At 44.6% G+C, this 21,330-nt stretch overlaps 1 protein-coding gene across 1 annotated transcript in view; it reads right to left on the minus strand.

The window, feature by feature from the left end:
• Positions 1 to 21,330, minus strand: part of LOC144827832 (fish-egg lectin-like) — a 219,561-nt gene that overhangs the window by 151,230 nt on the left and 47,001 nt on the right. Inside the window, exon 2 of the mRNA XM_078685998.1 lies at positions 264 to 603. Coding sequence (XP_078542124.1) covers positions 264 to 603 — 340 coding nt within the window. The remainder of the gene's footprint in view (positions 1 to 263; positions 604 to 21,330) is intronic.

Genomic DNA, 21,330 nt, shown 5'->3' on the forward strand with positions numbered 1-21,330 from the left:
TCTGTGCCTGGCCTCTAGTGTCTGGCCAATTTCTGCACCCAACTCTGCAATTCCCCAGAACCCCCCCCTCCCTGAGATGCTGCTTGAATATGGATGCTATTTCATGTCTTCTGCATCACAGAACAAAGAGTCAAGAGGAGAACATGAGATACTGCTGCTCCATTCCTGAAACTAGTCCTTATTTATCCAGGTACCATCACTGAACTAGTAAAGGACAGTCCTACTGGTTTAACCAAAGAGGCTTACTTTATCACTGTATTTACCTGCGATAGAGCTCACCAAGGCTGTTCACCCCGTACACAGAACCATCGCTGCCAACCTCAACCATGGAGAACTTTCCATCCACGAACCGCGGCTTGCCGCTTTTGCAAGGGTTCCGCTTGGGGGCAGGGCGGTGGAAGATGCTTTCTGTGGCATTGACGCCCCAGCAGCCCAGAGGACCACAGCTGTAGTACTTCAGCTTGCCTTTCATCTCGGTCCAGGGCAGAAATGTATTGTTCTTTACGTTCACCGTCTCATTTTGACGCAGGCAATACACGTCATTGTTGCCACTGACAGCCACTAGAAAGCCATCTCCACCTGCGTCCAGCTGCATTACATTCTCTGAAAAGGAGGGAAGGAGAAAGCGTTTGAATCAAAAGTAAAGGTGGGTCGATGCACCTCTGTAATGAAGTATATTGTAGGAAATGCCAGAAGACATAAATACTTCAAGATGAATGTTTATTGGCCACAGCTGCAGCAGTCCCAGATTAACTGTGAGACATAGAATCACTAAACTGGAAATACACAGATAGCATTATAGATTCCTATGACATGAGGTCATGATGTAATGAAACCAAGATCCCCACAAACTCATGCAAGCCTTGACTAAACATCTCCCCAAAGCAGATGATTCACCATTGTGGGCAGGAAGAGATGATGATCAGATCCCAGGGAGGGTGGCTGCAAGTACCCCCACCAACCACATGTTGCAGAAATTTCCCTTTGAATATCACAATTCCTGAGGTCACAAACCTATCAACCACCTGCATATTGTCAAAGCAGGCACAGAAAAGGATTTTCTATTCTTAATTTCATATTTACTTACTTCAAAGATGTGTTGGTATTTGATATTGTGGAGCTGACATGAATACAAGTCAGTCACTTGACATACACCATGTGAAGTGAATGAATGAATGAATAACTTTTATTTGTGGGATTGCTTAAAATCATTACAATTTAAAAGGCAGAAGAGGCAGAAGAACAATCGGATTTAAAATCAATTTTAAATACAAAAATGCTTTAAATTCATGTCAACAATCTAGGGCTAGATGTAGGTAATTGTAAATTACCGATTCGAAAATACCGAATTTTACCGATTCGGTATTTTCGAATCGATAATTGCAATGTAGATAATAATTCGGTAAAAAACACCGAATCGGTAAGATTCAGTATTTACCGAATCGGTATTTACCGATTCGGTATTTGCCATTGCTTCCTATGGGCCTGGAGTGTAAATGCACATTTATGCATTTACATAGGAATTCCTTATTTACCACCAACTAATAGTTGGTGGTAAATAACGAATTCTTAAAGCCCAGAAGCACTGTTTACAGTGCTTCCTACATCTCATTTACCGATTCGGTAAATACTGAACCGGTAAATACCGATTCGTTATTTACCGAATCCGTAAAATAGCCTCCTACATAGGAAAAGGCTTTTACTGGTCGGTAACGGCCGATTTCGGCCGTTACCGACCGGTAAAAGCCTACCTACATCTGGCCCCTAATGTGTAATAAACTTGTTCTTTTCCCAGTGTCTTAGGGCTGAATAATTTGTTTTGTGGCAAAGTTAAGACAAAGCTACAATGAGGGTTAGTCTATTGTAGTTTGTGGGTCTTCGTGTACAAAGAGGGCCCCAAGTCGTGTGAGACTCATCCGGCTGCTGATCGCTCCCTGCTATGGCCATTTTGTCTTTCAGAAGGGAACGAGTGTGTTGTAAAAATGTATCAAAATGACCCATGTCTTTCACAGTGTCTAAAGTATAGAGCTGGCGAACTCCTTCATTTGCTGTGCAAGTGCCTTGATGGAGAAAATGGGCCTGAGGTGCTCAAGCCCTTCTTTTTATGAGAGCAACCAATGGATAAAAGTTATATGGCTTCCAAATGCACATTATTGTATTTACCTGCCACCTTTGTAAATCATATTGTTCAAAAAGTTGTAAAGTTTGAAAATTAGGCATGCCAACTTAGGAAAAATCAGTAGTACTAACATGTTGCAATGAGAGCCATAAGTGTTGTTTTATAATCAAACAATGACACAATATTCTTTTTGTAATTAATTTGGGTGATTTGTACTGATTTTGAAGAATATCACCATATGAATGAATATATTTATTATTCCAATGTTTATTTTTTTTGACAATCAATTTTATTTGTTTTCACATAATGCTACACATTGGCATACAACACCTTTATTTACTTCTCTAGATGGTACTTAATATTCACAAATTAATCAAATGGCACATGATCAGGTTACCCAATCCCCCCTGCATATCTTCAGTTCACCGAACCCAGCCATTTGTCCCATTTACACCCATACTTAGCAGGATAACCACATGCTTTGTACACTAGTTTCTCTTGCATGGCACACCAGTCCACTCCTTTCTGCCATATTATGATGGACGGGGGTTTGGATCTTTCCAGGCAGCTGCAATGTCTCTTTTATCCACCATGGTGGCTACCCCAGTAACAGTTTATTGGTTCGGGAGCCATCAAGATCCTCCATCACCCCTAGGAGTTGAGCAAGGGGACCAATGGGGACCGTCCAGCCTAGCATATTGCTCAGTTTTGTCACTATTGCTGACCAGTATCTGGTGATAGAGGTGAAAGACCAGACCATGTAAAATGAAGTCGGCAGTGTACGCCGCGCATCAAGGGCATTCTGGGGTAGGAAAGAATCCAGCCCGGTGCAGCTAGATCGGGGTAAGGTAAGTACAGTGCAGGTAGTATATTTGGATTAAGCGAAGTCTCGCAGAGATGGTGAGTACACAGGGGCAATTAGGGCATCTCTCCAGTCCTTCTAATCTAGAGCGCCCAACCACTCCTGAGAGAATCGAGTGTAGACAGGAAATTGATTATTAGAGAGCAGTACATTTTGGAGACACCCCCCTTACCTAGGTTACCAATAAGTGCTATAGCTTCTAGTGGACTGTATTCTGGGAGTGTGGCATTCTCGGGGAAGTTAAGAGCAATGGTGTGCTGAAGTTGGAGGTACTTATAAAACTGGGTCGAGTGTAAAAAAAGTGTATTATAGGTCTTGGAAGGTTTAGAACAAACAAGGGAACCCAATGAGTAACTAAGGACCCTGGGTGTCAATTATAACGTGTAGCAATGGTCCTTAGATAAACAAACGTACAACATGGAATAAGATATAGACCACAATGGGTGCTTTATTATACAGTGTCCAGCCGGACACAGAATTTAATCCGTTAGTTAACTAAACAATTTTACACAGTTAGCAAAAGTAACAATAGAGCGGGATGAAGTCCTGCATCCAATACACAAAACAAAGAAAAGGTGTAAACAAACATTTAAAGGAATCCAGGCAAAAAAGGAACGGAAGCTTTGAATGAATAAGAGATTACGACAAGCTATCCATAATAGTCAACACACAGGTTTTACACAATGGTTTAAGCGTGGGACTATTGAACTGGTCGACAACGTTTCGATCTCTTGCAGAAGAATAGTGGGATCATCATCAGGACTAATAAAATGATTGCCTGCATATTAATCAATGCCTTCAGGTGGTTTGCTGCTCACGTATTTCCATAGGGTGATGGAAGAACTGGTACGTCATAGAGGTTGGTAGCAAGCTTACGACAAGTGCGTGGACCACAAAATTGGCGATTAAAGCTTCACGATATCTTCTCACGACGGAGTGCCGGTATGTGGAAAGCCAGTGCAGCGTGGGATTGCTGCCGTCGGACACGGAGTTGGTGATAGGCTTACGGCGGGCTACGATGACCACAGATATGCCGAAAGAACAGCCCGATAAACCACAAAGCTGACGGTGGTAGTGTGCTGGTTGTTCTGATGCGTGATGGCGGGAAACAAACAGTGTGAGCGAGTGTGCTCATTAAATCCCCTGTAGGTCTTGGAAGGAGCACATATGTCTACCTTTCCACACATCCCCAAAGTGTGTAAGTAATATCAGATCCTATTTCCAGAAGCCCTCAAGTGTCGCTACCTCCCTCAACCAGGTACCATGCCATAGGGGCATCTGCATTGTGAGTATGACTTCCCATTGGGTGTATCACAATGCCAAGCACTATGCCAACAAGATCATCCTAGTTATTGCTGAAAGAGTATGAGGAATCATCAGCATACAATGCAATGCGATCCTCATGAGTATTTTGCCAATGTCAACCTTGAATCTGGATATATGAGCGGATAAAACAGGCTAATGGCTCTATTGCTAGAGCAAAGAGGAAGGGAGAGAGACGACACCCCTACCAGGCTCCTTTCTAGATGGGAAAGATCGATGAGAGTGCCCTGTTGACAAGGATCCTAGCTGACGGGTTAGAGTAGAGCACTAGTACCAGCTTCTTGAAATGTGAGCCAAATAGCACTCTCTCCAGCACATTACCCGAATACATCCAATCAACTGTGTCAAAGGTCTTTTCAAAGTCAATTATTAATAAGGCTAAATATGGGGGGAGGAGGTGGTGTTGAGCGAGCACCACATTTAGGCACCCTAGAGGGTGTCTAGTGCTTCAATGAGGCATGAAGCCGCACTGATCAGAATGTATGAGGCTACTGATTCCCTATTTAAGTTGTGTGTCATGGATGGTCGCATATATTTTGACTTCAGTATTTATGAGAGAGATCCTGCATTATTCTGAGCAGGAGGTTGACAGGAGGTCCGTTTTGGGAATAATCGCGATTGTAGCCATGGCAGTCTCTGGAGGAAAGGCGCCTATCTCAATTACTTCCTCATACAAGACATGATGGCGTGGGGCCAGAGTTTCTGAGAACGCCACATAGTACTCTGCTGGAAGGCCATTCAGACATTCAGTGGGTTGCAAGCACTGAGATTGCCTCCTCAATCTTCTAGCTTGAGATGCGTTCATCCAGGCCCTGAGCTTTGCTCTCTGAGAGCCATGAGAAGGGGATGCCCTGTAGGAATCTTATCAAATGAAGCTGGCATCAGTCAGCTTCTCCCTCTGTCACAGAAAGACGAAGGGCCTGGGCATCCAGTTGAGAGAGACGATGGACCTGCGTCAAGCCTTTGAATTTAGTGTGATCTCTGATAGTGGCTTTACCCATCTCCCATAATCTGCCCTGAAGTTCTACTGTGCCCTCATTGGATTGAAAGTAGTATTTGATTCGTCCCCTATCTCCTTTTTATTGTCTTAATCCTGGAGAAACCAGGATTTGAACCTCCAAACAGGACGTGGAGCTCCCGTGGGGCCCCCAACATTAAGAAGAAGAGGAGGGTGGTCTGATATTCCACACACTAGGATTTGGATGTTGGTGACCATGCGACAGTCTCGGGAAGGCATAAAGACTAAATCAATGTGGGAGTGGGTTTGGTGTGCAGCAGATGTGTGGGTGTTTGAAGAGTCCTGGGGTTCCAAGTTCACCAGATGTCACAGAGGCCCAACTTGGATGTCCATTCTGCCAGTCACCTAGCTCCTAGGATTCTGTGGGAAGAGGGTGTCCAAGTGGTGTCTTTGGTGGGTTCCAAGACTGCATTAGAGTCCCTTCCAACTACTGTTAACCCCTGAGGAAGAGATAATATTACCTCTACGGTGGCCTGGAGGGTGTGATCCAGGGTCACTGGAGGTATATAAAGTGACACAAAATTAATTGTGGCTTTTCCTAGTGTCCCTGTGAGGGTCAACATCAGCCTTGAGGATCACAAGTTGTGTAGACCAGTGTAAAGGGAAGGGAATGTCACAGGAGGATCGCCACTCCACAGAATCCTCGGACGAACTCCGAATGCCAGACCCTGTCAAAACGCTAGCGTGCTAAAAAGAGGCAGCAGTTCCCCATGAGATGCGTCTCCTGGAGCAACAGAATATTCAGCATGACCTCTGGGCATATTTTCGGATCGCAGTACTCTTCACTTTATCTAAGAGTCCATTCACATTCCAGGAAAGGTCTCTGAGGGGTTCACCCTCGTAGTGGACCATTACCAGGTTGGTCTGGTGGTGCTGCATGGGGCCATCAATGTGGGCAGGTTATTGGATTTAAGAGGCAAAACCTTGGGAGCATCTGGGTGAATCAGGCCTTCCTATAGAGGATGCCTGCAGATTCATCTCTAATGTCATAGCCATTGTTGCAGCTGTGTGGAAAACTGTTAACAAAAACAGAAATAACAGTTCCTTCGCAAGAGGTCTGTGTCCTCTGATCACAGTGTTGGAGACCTGGGGGGGCCTCCCTCCAAGAGTCCCATCCAAGCCACTGAGGCTCTACGAGAGGTTGGTCTGGCCCTCAGGTGCAGGCAACCCGCGCAGTCTCCGGGGGGAGCACCAGCAGGGGAGGTTGATACTGCTCTTTGAGCATTGCGCCCTCTCCGGGAGCGTGTACTTTTCCTACAGGAGCCCACATCTCTGGATGTTTGTGATGATGTCTGGGATCCTATGTTTATTATACGTGCAAGTATATTTCAATTTTATCTTTCATTTTTCTATTTTCCTAGGAATCAAAGCCAGAAGCGACAAAGAAGCCAAAAAGCAGCTAGACCAGCTAGAAAAAGACATTAAGCAAAGCAACTTGAGACCAAGCATATCGCAGACACCTCAAGCACAGCTGTCCTGATAGAACTTACAAGGAAGAACTACGAATTTAACAGGATTCTCAGTGAAAGAGTAGGGCTGTGGTTAAGAAAATACAAACAGATCAATCTCTGCAAAGCCAACAAGGCAGGAAAAAAACTAGCATCATACCTCAAATGCAAGCAAAGACAACATAGCATATCCACAATCACAGACTCAGGCAACAAGCCACACACCAGACACAAGGCTATCCTACACACCTTCATGGAATTCTATAAGGACCTCTACACAAGGGATAACAACATCGACCAGGAGGGGTGCTCGGCCTACTTAGACAGACTGAACCTACCAAAGGTAACAGAAGCTGAAGCCAAAACACTTGGCCAAGATATAAAAGAGTGAGGTCGCACTAGCTATAAAATCTCTAAAAGAGAACAAAGGCCCAGGTCCAGAAGGTTACACCGCACCCTTCTATAAAACATTCCAAGAACACCTTCTCCCAGTCCTGACCAAAACCCTCAACCATTGCGCCAAAGAGGGTACAGTTACAGAAATCATGATGAAAGCCAACATAATTGTTATTCCCAAGAAAGGAACAGACCCACAATGGCCCAAAAACTACCACTCCATATCACTCATAAACTTAAGCTGTAGGCTATATGCCAAACTGCTGGCCACAAGGCTAAAGAAACTACTACCCCAACTGATAGGAAACACACAAGTAGGCTACATGAAAACACGCATGTCACACGATAATACAAGACTTCTCTTTCAAGTCATAGAGCACTGCTCATACTCACCCAACTCAGCAGTAGCTATCACATTAGACACAGAAAAAGCCATCGACAGAGTATTCTGGCTGTTCCTAGAGAAGTGCATGCAAGCATATAACCTAGTGTACAGCTATACGAGGAAAGTCATGGCACTGTACAAAAACCCCACAGCATTGATATCCATTAACGGAAGTTCCTCGGCCCAATTTAAACTTGAGAGAGGGACCAGACAGTGTTGCCCGCTATCACCGTTACTGTTCCTATTAGCACTCGAACCCCTTATAAGAGACACTCTAGCTAACAGAGACATAGCAGGCGTGACAATCAACAACACCACAGGCAAACTTGCCTCCTATGCCGATGACTTACTTATTATAAAGGAAAATCCGGACCAATCCATACCAGCACTCATGCAAACAATAGAAACATACGCAAACCACTCAGAATACAAATTCAACAGAGATAAATCAGAATGCTTGCCCCTCAACATACAGACAACAAGTGAGGTAATAGGGACCTCGGGTCTGGCCTGGCAGCCTGGGTTTGTCAAATACCTGGGCATTCAATTTGGGAAAAATCTAATAAGCACCTTAGAACAAAATGAGAAAACAAATCTGGGGAAGATCAAAGAGCTACTAGAAACATGGTCACCGAAATACATCACCTGGTGGGACAGAATAGACACTGTAAAGATGATGATCACCCCATAGTTAATTATCTTGCAGGTATGCTACCCCAAGCACTCACAGACAATTTCCACATGAAAATAGACAGATTACTAAACAAATTCATATGGAGGAAAAAAAAAACAGAATTGGCCTAAAAAAACTCAAACTAAAGAAGAAACTGGGCGGACTCAACGTAGCGGACCTGAGAAGACAAGGGATGCACTGGGTGCTCCTGAAACAGGAATACACACCGACATGGCTCGCCATAGAAAAAGCAATCCTAAACAACACAAACCCACTAACACTCCTAACATCCAACAAACAATCACTTAAGAACAACCCAATCTTTAGGATCGCAAGGCACGCGTTGCTCAAATTAGATCAGAAACTCGCCAACAGCATCAAGTACTCACAGTGGGAGACGCTCTGGACAAACCCCAATATTAAATATAGAAGTAAAATGCTCTACATGGCAGCATGGAGAAAACTAGGAATCTCGTTTCCAGCTCAACTAGAACCTGACGGAGAACCCCATACCTTTAACAGCCTGAAAACAAGATACGACCTACCGGACATAGAACTATATATTTCCTAGCAATACAAACTGCATTAACAAAGTCAAAATTAAGCAAAGAGAAACCATCGATCTTCCAATATATGGAAACCATAAACAGAACAGGACACCAAATCTCGCTCCTCTACAAACTCCTCCGACCAGTCTCCACCAAACTTAATGCCAAAAACACCAACTACTGGGAAACCCAAATAGGCTCCAAACTCACGGAACGAGAACTACAAATCATATGGGCAACTCCGTCAAAAAACATGATATCCCCAGTACTGGCTCAAACCAAATACTGGTTTCTGCACCAGTCATACTGGACTCCAGCCCACCTTGCCTCGATAGGCATAAGAGACAACGACATCTGCTGGAACTGCGGCATAGACAGAGGTGACCAAGAGCACCTCATCTAACGCTGCACCAAGGTCAAAAACTTCTGGAAAAGGGTGATCGACTTCATGAACAAAACAGTAGGTTGCAGCATTAAAGCAACATTTGCCACAACTATCAGAGCACACATCGCACCAGACATTACTACTAAAGAGGACAAAAACCTCCTAGATTTCCTCCTTACGACTGCAGTCAAAACAGTACTAGCCAAATGGAAGGACACCTCCAAAGCCACATTCAAAGAGTGGCTGAACTGGGTGACCTTCCTCAGAGGAGCTGATAGCACTGCGCTCAGACACACACCAGGGAGGCACGCTGACAGACTGATGTGGGTGAAACTAGACAAATTCCTAAGCACATATAAACCCCTTAGACAACTCATGCCTGGCAAACAGACCAAAGGAGCTCAGGCGTTCTGTCACCAAATAACCACCATTCAACTCAATGTCTTTTTGTCCCAACTAAGGGGCCGTTTACGATTGCGGTGAATCCGCATCCTCCGGGTCGGCGGATGCCACTGCTGGCCCGGAGGATGCGGACTCACCGCTGCGATGACTGAAAAGACCCCCCGCCACATTAGGATGGCTGGGGGGTCTGCGGCAGGCGGCAAAACCGTCTGCCGCAGACATATGGTGGCGGTGTCTGCAAGATACCGCCAGCCATATTATGATGCCCGCGGTCCCATTCCTTTAAACGGCGGCATTGCCGCCATGGAAAGGCATACGGTCTTTCCTTTGGGGGCCCGTTGTGGGCCCCCAGGGTGAAGGGGGAGGGTAGGGGGTGCACATAGGGGATACCGCTTTGTGCATGCACATGCAAAGCATGCAAAGCATGCATTTTTGACATTGCGGCGGGTGCTGCTTCAAGCAGCACCCGCCGCAATGTTAAACATACAGGATGTGACTGCCAGGGTGGCGGTCACATCCTAATTTGCACGGAGGGACCGTCGCTGCCCCTGTGGACGGTCTCTCCACCTCTGGGATGGCGGACAGAGGCAGGTCCATCCGCCATCCTAATAGGGCCCTAAGTACGCGCCCAATTGCAACATTCTATGTGGTGTATGTTTTATGTTTTTTATGTAAACCAGACCTCATGGGGCAGACAAGAAGAACCTGACTGATAAGATAATCAACCTGTCCCCGGATAACGGAATCCGAAAGATATATATGTCAATGTATCTTGTGTATAATGTATCTTGTAAATACAAATAAAAACATTTTTTTTTAAAAGAATTCGGAAGAGAAAACTTCTTTTATTCTGACATCTCTTCCAATCCTAGTAAAAACGTGTCAGTAAGCGGCTTTCAACAAATAGGCCGCTTATCAAAAAGCTGGTCAACTAGTTTCAGCCTATCGGACCTTGCGCCCAGGCTTTCTTCAGGACCTACATTGTAAATCAACTACTGCATACTTATTATGTGCAAAGGTGCATACTTATATTCATATACAAAGAGTACCTCAATACCGGCAGGGTGATCTTCACACCTGTAGAAGAGAGATGACATAAATACAAGTTGTGAGGTATGCGTCTCGTTACTCTCTAAAAGAACGCCATCTCTATCTCAGGTTGGCTATCTTAAGACAAAAAACAACAACAAAGTGGTTACACTCACCTGCTTTGTATGAGGTCTAGGCCTCACCTCACCTGGTACCTACTCAGGAGTAAGAGACCCCGCCCTGTAATACAATGAAGTCTCTAGTCACAGGGGGATCTAATATATTGCAAGTTTAAAAATACATATGTGTATGTAATATCTTTATACCAAACAACGCATTTTGGGTCCAAAGATACTAATCTTATTTATTGGCTGTTCAGTCACTCAGGTAATGTAGTCATGTAAAGGCAATATTCTCTATGGTATCACCAGACCTTGCTGTAGCACAAACCTTCAAGGATTAGATCTATAAAGCGCCACAATTCAAAAGGCCTTCATCTTCACTATTCAGCATTTTGGACTATTCAAACCACTCTTGGCAAATCAATATAAACGTTGCCCATTTATAAAGGTGTGTTACCTCGAGATTGAAAATCTTTAGAATCAAAACTGAATCATTAAAGGAGAGTGTTTATTGTGCCACAAGACAAATATTTCTCTTGTTGCATGTTTCCTACAAATAGCCCTTTAGACGTTGTCAAACAGACCCATTTTTAACTCAAGGCGGACGACTGTTTTGAATTGAAAAAACGTTTCATGATCGATATACAACAGACGTGTTGATCATGACCTTTGTGATCCGAGGTTTATTGTATGTATTAAAAGAAAACTCTCGTTGGAGGGTTAATGTTTGGAAAATACACACATCAACAGATCTACCCTGCTATTACACGAAGTAAACATGCAGTGTTACAATCCTACCGCATTTGATCGCGGGTCAAAAATGCCGGTTACATTGGAATCTACGAAAACAAGCAATAGGGCAACAAAAAAAACGTAAACAACTGAAAACGACTGAGAACGGGTCATGGCCTCACCTCTTTCACCTGAAATCTCCCAGCATTGGTGGACATTCGACTATCGTGCCCCTGGTCACTGGCAAGTGACCCAGACTCTGTCCCCTCTGCTTTCAGGTTCTTCTCATCTTTGATCCAGGCTTGGCTCACTCTGGTCTCTTTCCACTTGGACGGCAGTAGCACTTTGCAGCAGATCGCCATTGAAAACGACAACGATTCCCAACACCAAAATACACCTATGCACCCGGCTTCCCTGGGTGAGGTAACTCAAGTACTCCGGTGCTCCTGAGGTGTTCGCCCTAGAACACATAAAGTCTAAAGGGCTTTGATCAAAGTCCTCTCCTAAGTGTCCTTTATCTTTAAATTTCCAACCGCGACTTTCCCCATAGAAGGTAATGGTGATCCACAGCTGTGTTTAAACACTGCAGGCATCCCCTGTGGGTCCCATGTGTCACTACCTTGGGTGGATCCTTGTGGCCCCAGCACTTTTACAGGCTCTAGGCCTTGTGTAATGTGGAAAAGTAAATTTTGCCATGTTATATGTGCCTACGTGTTCCCCATGTTATGTTATATGTGCATGATCGATATGCATGTATTCCCTTATGATCGATTAAAGACGCAATTACAGTTGTGTCCATCTCTAGTATGCCAGTTTCCAGTCTTCATGAATACAACGAATATTAGGCCTATGTGAACCTACGTTCCCACGTTTTACAGTGTGCACGTTAATTCATTGAAAAGTCCCCGTTTCTAGGCCTCAAAAGGGCCCGGACTCAGATTCAGCTCCTGTTTCCTGAACCCTCTCCGAGGAGCAATACAGCCCCCACCTGTATCCCTGACCCTTAGCTTACTTCCTGCCTCACAGTGCCCGGCTCGGCCTGGCTCTGCCTGCCAGTCTGCCAAGAGTATGTTATGATTCTAGTTATCAGTCCAGCCCTCCTTCTCTGCATTCCTAAGCTACTGAATCACATCAATAGTTTCCGTCATGGTCTAGCCTTTATGTCTCCATGTAAGAGAAATACTGTATTAATATTCATAGAATATTCCCTGCACCCGCACTACATGTAGAATTATGTATGCACCAGTCTTAGTGTCTGTTAGCTTTTGCCCTGATAACTTTTGGATTCTATCAACATGTTCTCTAAACACTAGATACAAGATAGGCTTTAGGTACATGTCGCCCTGACACTCCAGACTTTTCGTCTCCTCTTCTAGTGCAGAAGTCATAGCCCCAGTCCTCCTGGTAACACGTCATTGCCAGTTTGCGCGCACCACTAGGTCAGAGGTCCCAGCTCCTCAGGTAGCCCCCTCCATGTTTCCGCCCCTTTTATGACATATTCTGTTACGTTTGCATCACATGTCTATGTATACGCCCTGTACACACCTCTTGTTACACCCACTTTATGCCTTATCTTTCGCGACTGCTACAAACTCCGCCTACTGCTACGCCTACTGTATTTGAATACCATGTATTTTGTTTAACTATATATACTTGTGCACTGTTATTAAAAGCTAGCCACTCTTGCCCAGATCCTGCCCCCGGCAGCTGCCATCCCATTCCCATGCAGGCTGTCCTGTTCCAGTCCTTTTATGCTTGATTAAAGCCTGTATACTCCAGCTACCTCGTATCTTGACTCTTATTTATTGAGCTAAACCGTTTATTTATTATAGTCAAAAATAGTACCGGTAATTAATTATTTATTTACCACATAATGGCGCCCGAATAGGGACTTGCCCTTTCCCCACGCGCCGGAGAAGCCACGCAGGCCCCCTGATCCTCTGCAGCCGTGACGGAACCATACCGTGCACGTGCAGATATTTCTGCTTCAAGTATCCCTCAGGCCCACGGAGAAGACGGAGGTTGCGGTCCAGCGTCCAGACGAGGCGGTGGAGGAACGCGGCGAGTCCCGACCAGAGCCCAAGCCTAGAGTCCAAGGTCCGAGGTATCCGGAGGCCCACCTGTAACTGAAGTCCGAAGTTCGTCCGTCCGTCGTCGTAGCAGTCCAGTCCAGTCCGAGGCCTTCCGTTCTTGCTGCCCGGTGAGTACCGTTGCTGGGGTAGTATCTAGACAGGGTCAATTAATTTGTCTCTGGTCCGTGGGTTTGGGTACACAGATCCAACACGAAGTGTCCACTTAGGTGGATGCGGGTCCTGACGTGTCTCTTTATGGGACCGGTAAGTTTCGTACTGTTTTAGCAGTGCATCTAGTCCTTCTAGTTTCTGTTCTAAGTCAAGTTCTGTTCTCGAGAAATTCATGTATTCTGTTTTCAGTACTCCAGGTAGTATTTTGTCCGAACTGTTATTTTAAATGTTCTTCAATGTGTTTTCAATGTCGTGGTATGAATGTGTTGTTTTTCATTAATCATCGTGTTCATTGTGTATTGTATTGTGTCTAGACTCCAGTTCAGCCATGCCTCTGTTCTCCAAGTTACGTCAGTTAAAAACTAGAAAAGGTCTGTTAGAAGAAGCAGTTCCTGTCCCGCCTAGGGACAGTCCAGGTCATTTTATGTATCAAAAGCATGGCATAAGTGCCATATTGTATCTAGATTTATGGGTGGAGTACACCAAACAGTTAGAGGAAAAGTATAGATGGCCCGTATCAGGTACGTGGGATGCCGAGTGCATCATGCGAGTAGAAGAAGCATTATGGAAAAAGAAAGCCAGACAGTCCCAGAAAGATGCCATCGAGTTATGGCGCAAAGAATCTCACAGGAGAACAGAAAAAGAAATCAGAAAGTCAGAATTAAGTAGAGAATCCTTAGAAAGAGCCCAGGAAAGGGAATTAATCGAAGTAGGTGAACGAGTTAAAGCCGAACAGTCAGACAGACAGAGAAATGCCCTCATTAAGGGTATGTATCCTCTTCTTGCCGAGGGCTTGCCAAAAGCAACCCCGGAAGCACCATGTAATTTTCCGCCGCCATTAGTTCCGATTAAGCTACGTCACAAACCGACCGCAGCTGATATTTTTCTCTCGTCCTATTTGGACGACACAGTCCCAGAGTATGCGAATCCTGCTCCGCCAGCTCCTGTAAATAATGTAATTCCCGTTCCTCCAGCCACCGGGGCACCTGTTACAGCACCTGTTACGGTACCCCCGGTCCAGCCCATAGTACAAGTTCCCGCTACATCGGTCACTCTGCCAGCACGAAGAGTATCAGTCGACGATTCCAGTTTAGGGGCCGCGGGAGGAGGTCCTCCTGGCACCCCGCCGCCAAATAAACGTATAGGGTTGGTCGAGTTACATGAACGTGCGTTACAGCGTACGCCCAAACATCAGTCCGTCGCAGACATCAGGCGAGCCCTTACCGAATGCTGTTATGATCCAGTCCCAGGCGAAGACAATATGGTTTTATATTCATTGCGTGTAAGACGGGTGACCGAGTATCTGGCCACCCTACCGAATATGAAAGAAGATTTAGACAGAATGTATCGTTTCATCCGTACAGGAGAAGATCCAGAAAGTATTGGTGAAATCATGTCTTTAAGGAAAGCTGAGACCCAGCTCATGTTATTAAAGTTCCTAATCAATTGTTTAGTAAGGGAACAAGATTGTCCGACTAAAGATCCGACCAAAATGAAAGTTCCGACAAGGTGGAGTGATAATATAGCCGAGGGTAAACACAGGACCATCAGTAGTATAGAGAGTATGTACAAGAAAATACGTAAAGAAATAATAAGGTTACACGAACAACGCAAAGAGGCACTAGTAAGCGAGAAAGAAAGTAACTCTGATACTGAAGAAGCAGAAGACGAGAATACCGCTAGAATAGCGTATGTAGGAAAATCTAGATTTCCAGACCGACATTCACGCCTAGAACACAAGAAAGTTTTTCATCTTCCAGCACCAGAACAAGGTTCTCTGGAACAAATATTTCAAGCTACCGATCACATTCTGAAATCACGTATCGGTTATAGTGAACTCAGTACCATGCATGAACAAGAACTAGCCCGATCAGCAGTCCGATGGATTACTGATTCTACCACTTTTCCAGACGAAATAGTGGCACAAATGTTTCTGAAACTGCCCCCAGCCGAGCAGCGACTGGTGGGTATGTACATGATTCAGCACCTCATTACACTGTATGAGGGACAACATTCTGATCCAGGCCCGTTACATGATGTTCTGAACGAGTTACTCCAGTATAAATGGAACGGTTTAGGTACCGATTTAATTAGTGTCATTCTAGAACAGCGCCACAAGTATAGAACGTTTCTGAACCCGCATTTTGTTCACGTCTCACCTCCAGAAAGTAAACCATTTTACATAGATAGACAGCATCAGTTACGAGAAGTGCATCCAGTTAGGACAGCGGGTGGTGAAATGCAACGAGTATTTGTTTACACCCCTATCACAAAGATGGAACTCTTAGAGATGAAGAAATTAATTCCCTGTCACGACAAAGATCCAGCAGGGTTCCATCGAGAATTAAAAGACATGCTCCGTATCGGAGAATACACGTATCCAGATATTATTAAAATGTTAAAGGTCCTGTTGCCCGCAGGGGTATATGAGAAACTCAAGGAAAAAGAATGGGAGGTGGGAGAGAAAAAGATCGATTGGGCAGTTCTAGAAGCTGAAGATAAGATACGAGTACCAGGTACCGGTCTTGGAGATAAATGTAAAGAATTACCAGAGTTATTGATTCAGGTTTTGCCTAGGTTATTAGCCACGAAAAAGGAAGACTGGGATGCAATCTCAGCATGCAAACAGAAACAGGTTGAAGATACTAGTGATTTTTATTCTAGATTCGAGAAATGCTTTATCATCAACAGTGGTTTGAAGACAGGTAGCGAATCATACCCTCATCTTTTTGTTACTAAACTAGTCGAGAATTCAAGCCCACAAGTTAAGAATCGAGTTTTGAAAGTCGAAAGTACGTGGCAAGCTAGTACCCCGTCACAGATGCTCCAGATGCTCCAGTATCACCAGAATAGAATCAGGGAAGAGCAAGAACACGAAAGGAGACGTATGAAAGACACGAAAATGAAAGTACTAGTTGCACAATCTGTTCCACAAGACAGTCAGAAGAGGGGTACGAATCAAGCCAGTCATCCTGCAGCTCCCGTTAAAGGGACATGCAATTATTGTAAACAGCCAGGTCATTTCATAAACGAGTGTGCAGTTCTGAAACACAACATAGCCACTGGTAAAACTAAAGAAAGACCACGTCCGCCTAGACAAGAGCAAGTTTCACAGACTTCTCAGTCACCACAGAATGCACAACAGACAGTTCCAGCACCGCAGCCTATCGCTGCAACACAGCATGTTACACAGCAAATGTACCAGTATGCCTAGTCCGAGTATCCAGAGTATCAGCCATATTCATGAAACAGCCTAGAGAGGGAGGTAGGCTTGCCTCTCATCGAGATACCTGTAGATCAAGAGGGTCCCTATGTTCACAGTCAAGTATTGGGGAAAGACAGAAAGTTTTTGATTGATACAGGGGCAAGTAGGACTACTATCAGTCATGATGAGGTTCCAGGGGCTCCGCTCTCAGGCTCTAGAAATGTTTCCCTTGGATTTTCAGGAAAGCCTATTGTAAACGAGATATCAAAGCCAGTTACTCTGGAAGTTGGTCCATTGTCCCGAACTACTGATTTGTTACTTACGAAATCATGTCCAGAAAATTTGTTTTTGCGTGACTTCAAAGGTCACTATGTACTACGTGATTTTGATCCCAGATTGTCTAATGTACCGCAGCATTTATGGGCGCAAGGTCCAACTGATGTAGGTTTCATGCAAATCACACCCCATCGTGTGACCCTCAAGCAAGGTGTAGTCTTGCCACGAATCAGACAGTACAGATTGCCACCTGAGGCTGTAGCAGCCTTATCCAAAATTATTGACGAGCTTATTGCTCAAGGAGTGGTTGTAGAAACTGACTCCAATGTATGTAATTCTCCTATCATTCCAGTCATGAAACGTACTGATCCAAATGCACCTCCAGTATATCGATTAGTGATTGACCTTCGAGAACTTAATAAATGTATCATACCCCAGTATCCAGTAGTCCCAGATATTTCATCCCTATTGACAGCTATTGATTCTGAAGCTGTATTTTTTACAGTAATAGACCTCAAGAATGCATTTTTCAGTGTTCCAATTCATCCAGACAGTCAGTACCTTTTCGGTTTTTGTTTAAATGGAAGGAGCTATAAATTCACACGAGCTCCTCAAGGTTTCACAGAAAGTCCTAGCATTTACAGTCAAGCACTTAAACGACAACTAGACAACATTCACATGCCAACTGACACTGCCCTGCTCCAGTATGTCGATGATCTACTGATCACAGCCCGTTCTGAGCGTGCTTGCGAGCGTGCGTCACTTACAGTCTTGTATTTTCTGGCCGAGCAGGGGCACAAGGTGTCCCCTTCGAAGCTTCAGTTCTGTGTCCAGCAAGTGATCTACTTAGGCCACTTACTGTCCAAGTGGGGTAGGCAGTTGACACCAGACCGTATCCAGTTAATAGCGAGTCTTCCACAGCCCAAGACACAGAAGGAGGTACGAGCTTTTATTGGCCTTACTTCTTATTGTAGACAATGGATTCCTCAGTATGCATTTCTAGCAAAGCCACTGATACAGTTAACGACACAGGAGGCAGCCGTATCGACTGTCCTTCCTTGGACATCTGAACATACACTTAGTTTTAATGAGTTAAAGAAAGCTTTATGCCAAGCACCTGTTCTAGCTACACCGAACTACAGTAAGCCTTTTACACTTTTTGTCACAGAACGTGATGGTACTGCATTATCTGTTCTCACACAAGATCAAGCAGGACAGTACAAGCCCTGTGCTTATTTTTCGAGCACATTAGATCCAGTAGCCCAGGCTCTGCCTGCATGCCTCAAGTCAGTTGCAGCCACAGCTCTAGCTATCAGACAAAGTGATTCCATAGTATTAGGACACTCCCTGACAGTACAAGTTCCACACTCCGTGGAAGTTCTTTTAAACCGAACACAGACTCAGCACTTGACAATTGCACGTTTAACAGGTTATGAACTGACACTGTTCCAGCCACACATAGAAATCAGACGCTGCAACGTTCTAAATCCTGCTACACTGTTACCGTCAGTTACTTCAAATCCGGCCACACATGACTGTGTGGAAGTTGTTAACACTATGACTAAGCCAAGACAAGACCTGACAGACATTGCTTTACCTAATCCCGACCTGACACTTTATGTGGATGGTTCATGTATGAGAACTAGTACAGGAGAACTAGTAGCCGCGTATGCAGTGACTACTGAAACTGAAGTTATTGAAACACACCGTATTGACACCCTGTCTGCTCAAGCAGCAGAGCTAGTTGCTCTGACCCAAGCCTGCATACGTGCCAAGAACCTGAAAGTAAACATATATACAGATTCACGTTATGCATTCGGAGTCGTACACGAGTTTGGAGTGCTCTGGCAGGAGAGAGGTTTCATGACTTCTCATGGGACCAAGATTCAGCATGGTCTCCTCATTCAAGCTTTGTTAGATGCAATACATTTACCGACAGCTATTGCTATCATGAAGTGCAAGGCACATACTAAAGTTACTGACATCATTTCCCAGGGTAACGATCTAGCAGATCGAACAGCCAAGCTTACAGCTCAGACTCCAGACATTCCAGTTAACAAGACACAGACATCCACTCCAGAACAGACTACATGTATGACAGTTAAGGACCCCACTCAAGATGTCATAGATATCCAGTCACATGCTACTCCCGAAGAAATCAAGAAATGGTCCGAACAAGGAGGGGTCCAGACAGATCAGGGATGGGTGACGAAGGGAAAAGCCACATGGTTTCTCCCCGACTCTATGGTTCAAGTCATTATTAATACCGCACATAGTCCAGCACATCTAGGAGAGAAAGCTATGTTAGACAGTATACAGAACCTTTGGTTCAACAAGCATTTACGAGCTGCAGCCAAGCAGAAAGTCCGTACTTGTATGATATGTTGTCAATTCAATCCAGGTAAAAGTGTCCCGGTGGAACAAGGTGGATTCCAGCCCCCTGACCACCCTTTTGAAGTCCTCCAGATGGATTATATTCAGATGGAGCGATGTCGAGGTTTCAAGTATGTCCTTGTAGTTGTATGCGCTTTGTCCAGATGGACAGAAGCATATCCAGTTCCAGATTACACAGCAGCGACCACTGCCAGGCAGTTGGTTCGTGAATTCTTCCCCCGTTATGGACTCCCTAGGGTCGTGTATTCTGATAACGGCCAGCCATTCTCCTCTGAGCTCATGAAGCATGTTTCCCTTTTGTTAGGGTACCAGTGGAAGTTCCATTGTGTGCGCCATCCTGAAGCAGCAGGTCTCGTAGAGAGACATAATCAAACCCTGAAAATCCGTATTGCTAAAATATGTAAAGAGAAAGGTGTAGACTGGCTAGTTGCTCTGCCAGTTGCTTTATTCTTTATGCGAATGCTTGCACATTCCAGATCAGGTCTGTCCCCTTATGAGGTCGTATTCGGCCGCCCCCCAAATATGTGGGGTACACCTAGACCCCGCAGTATTACAGATGTTTCCAGTAATATGCTGACAGATTACCTAGCTTCCTTGATGTCTGCCCTACACTCTTGTCGTTCACAGGTTGCCGCTGCATTTCCAGACAATACTGAAGTCAAACCACACGAGGTCCTTCCCGGAAATCTGGTCTTAATCAGGAATTTTGATCGTTCAAGTCCGCTGGAGCCTCGCTGGAAGGAACCGAAACTTGTCCTTCTGACCACCCGTACGGCCGTGAAGTTGGAAGGCCGCAAAGGCTGGGTGCACCTGTCCCACGTCAAGAAATTCCATGGATGTCGCATAAAAACATTGGACTGTTCCATTTTAAAGGACTGCCAGAATTCTAAAGACTGTTCCATTTCTAAGGACTGTCCCGCTACAAACTTTGAGTCAAAGCCTCCCCTGTTAGAGGAAACTCCGCAGCAGGAGTATAAAAAGAAGCTCCGGTCTAGTAAAATAAGTCAGCCAGTTTAATTGTCTAAGTCCCCCTCGGGTGAAACGGTTAGACAGGTCCCTGACATGTATGAGATAGACCCCCATAGTGAGAGAGTTAGTCAAAACTCTATCAGATGTATCGTTTTTCTAAGTTTTCTATTATTTTTATTTATATATTTATTTATTTATTTTAGTTATGCATTTCATTTATGTTTTCCAATTTCTCATGTAAATAAGTTTTCTAATGCTACAGTAGAGCACACGTTTAGTGATCTGCCTCCTCACGAGTTATCCTATCGTCTTGCTATGCGCAATAACACGTTCATTAGAATGTTACACTATTCACACCAGACCAACAATGCTACTAATTGTTGGGTGTGTGGTCGACTCCCCCCTTTCCAGACACCGAAGGGAGTTCTGCCACTCTTTCCTTATCCGTTTTCACATAATGGTTCGTGTGGAGCATGGTCCACGTTAACGTCATCCTCAAATGATATGTCCCTTCTGAATAGAACATGTTTTCCAGACAAGCAAGGTCTCCCCCATAGAACAGGGTTAGATCTAGAAAATGAAGTTTATAATTTAGGTAATTATTCTTCGAATTTCATGGTCCTGAATGTTCAGTCTGATACTACTCCAGACTTACCTGCTATTTCAGTACTACCAGTCAAAGGCGAATTATGTGTCAGGAAGAATGGTTCCGCACATGTAGGACATAGTGATTGTACTACTACTGTCGAGTATAGTGACAGTGGGAAATCTATTTTCAAAGCCTCACGTCATTCTTATTTT

Source organism: Lissotriton helveticus, chromosome 4_1 (assembly GCF_964261635.1).
Source record: "Lissotriton helveticus chromosome 4_1, aLisHel1.1, whole genome shotgun sequence".
Taxonomy (NCBI): domain Eukaryota; kingdom Metazoa; phylum Chordata; class Amphibia; order Caudata; family Salamandridae; genus Lissotriton; species Lissotriton helveticus.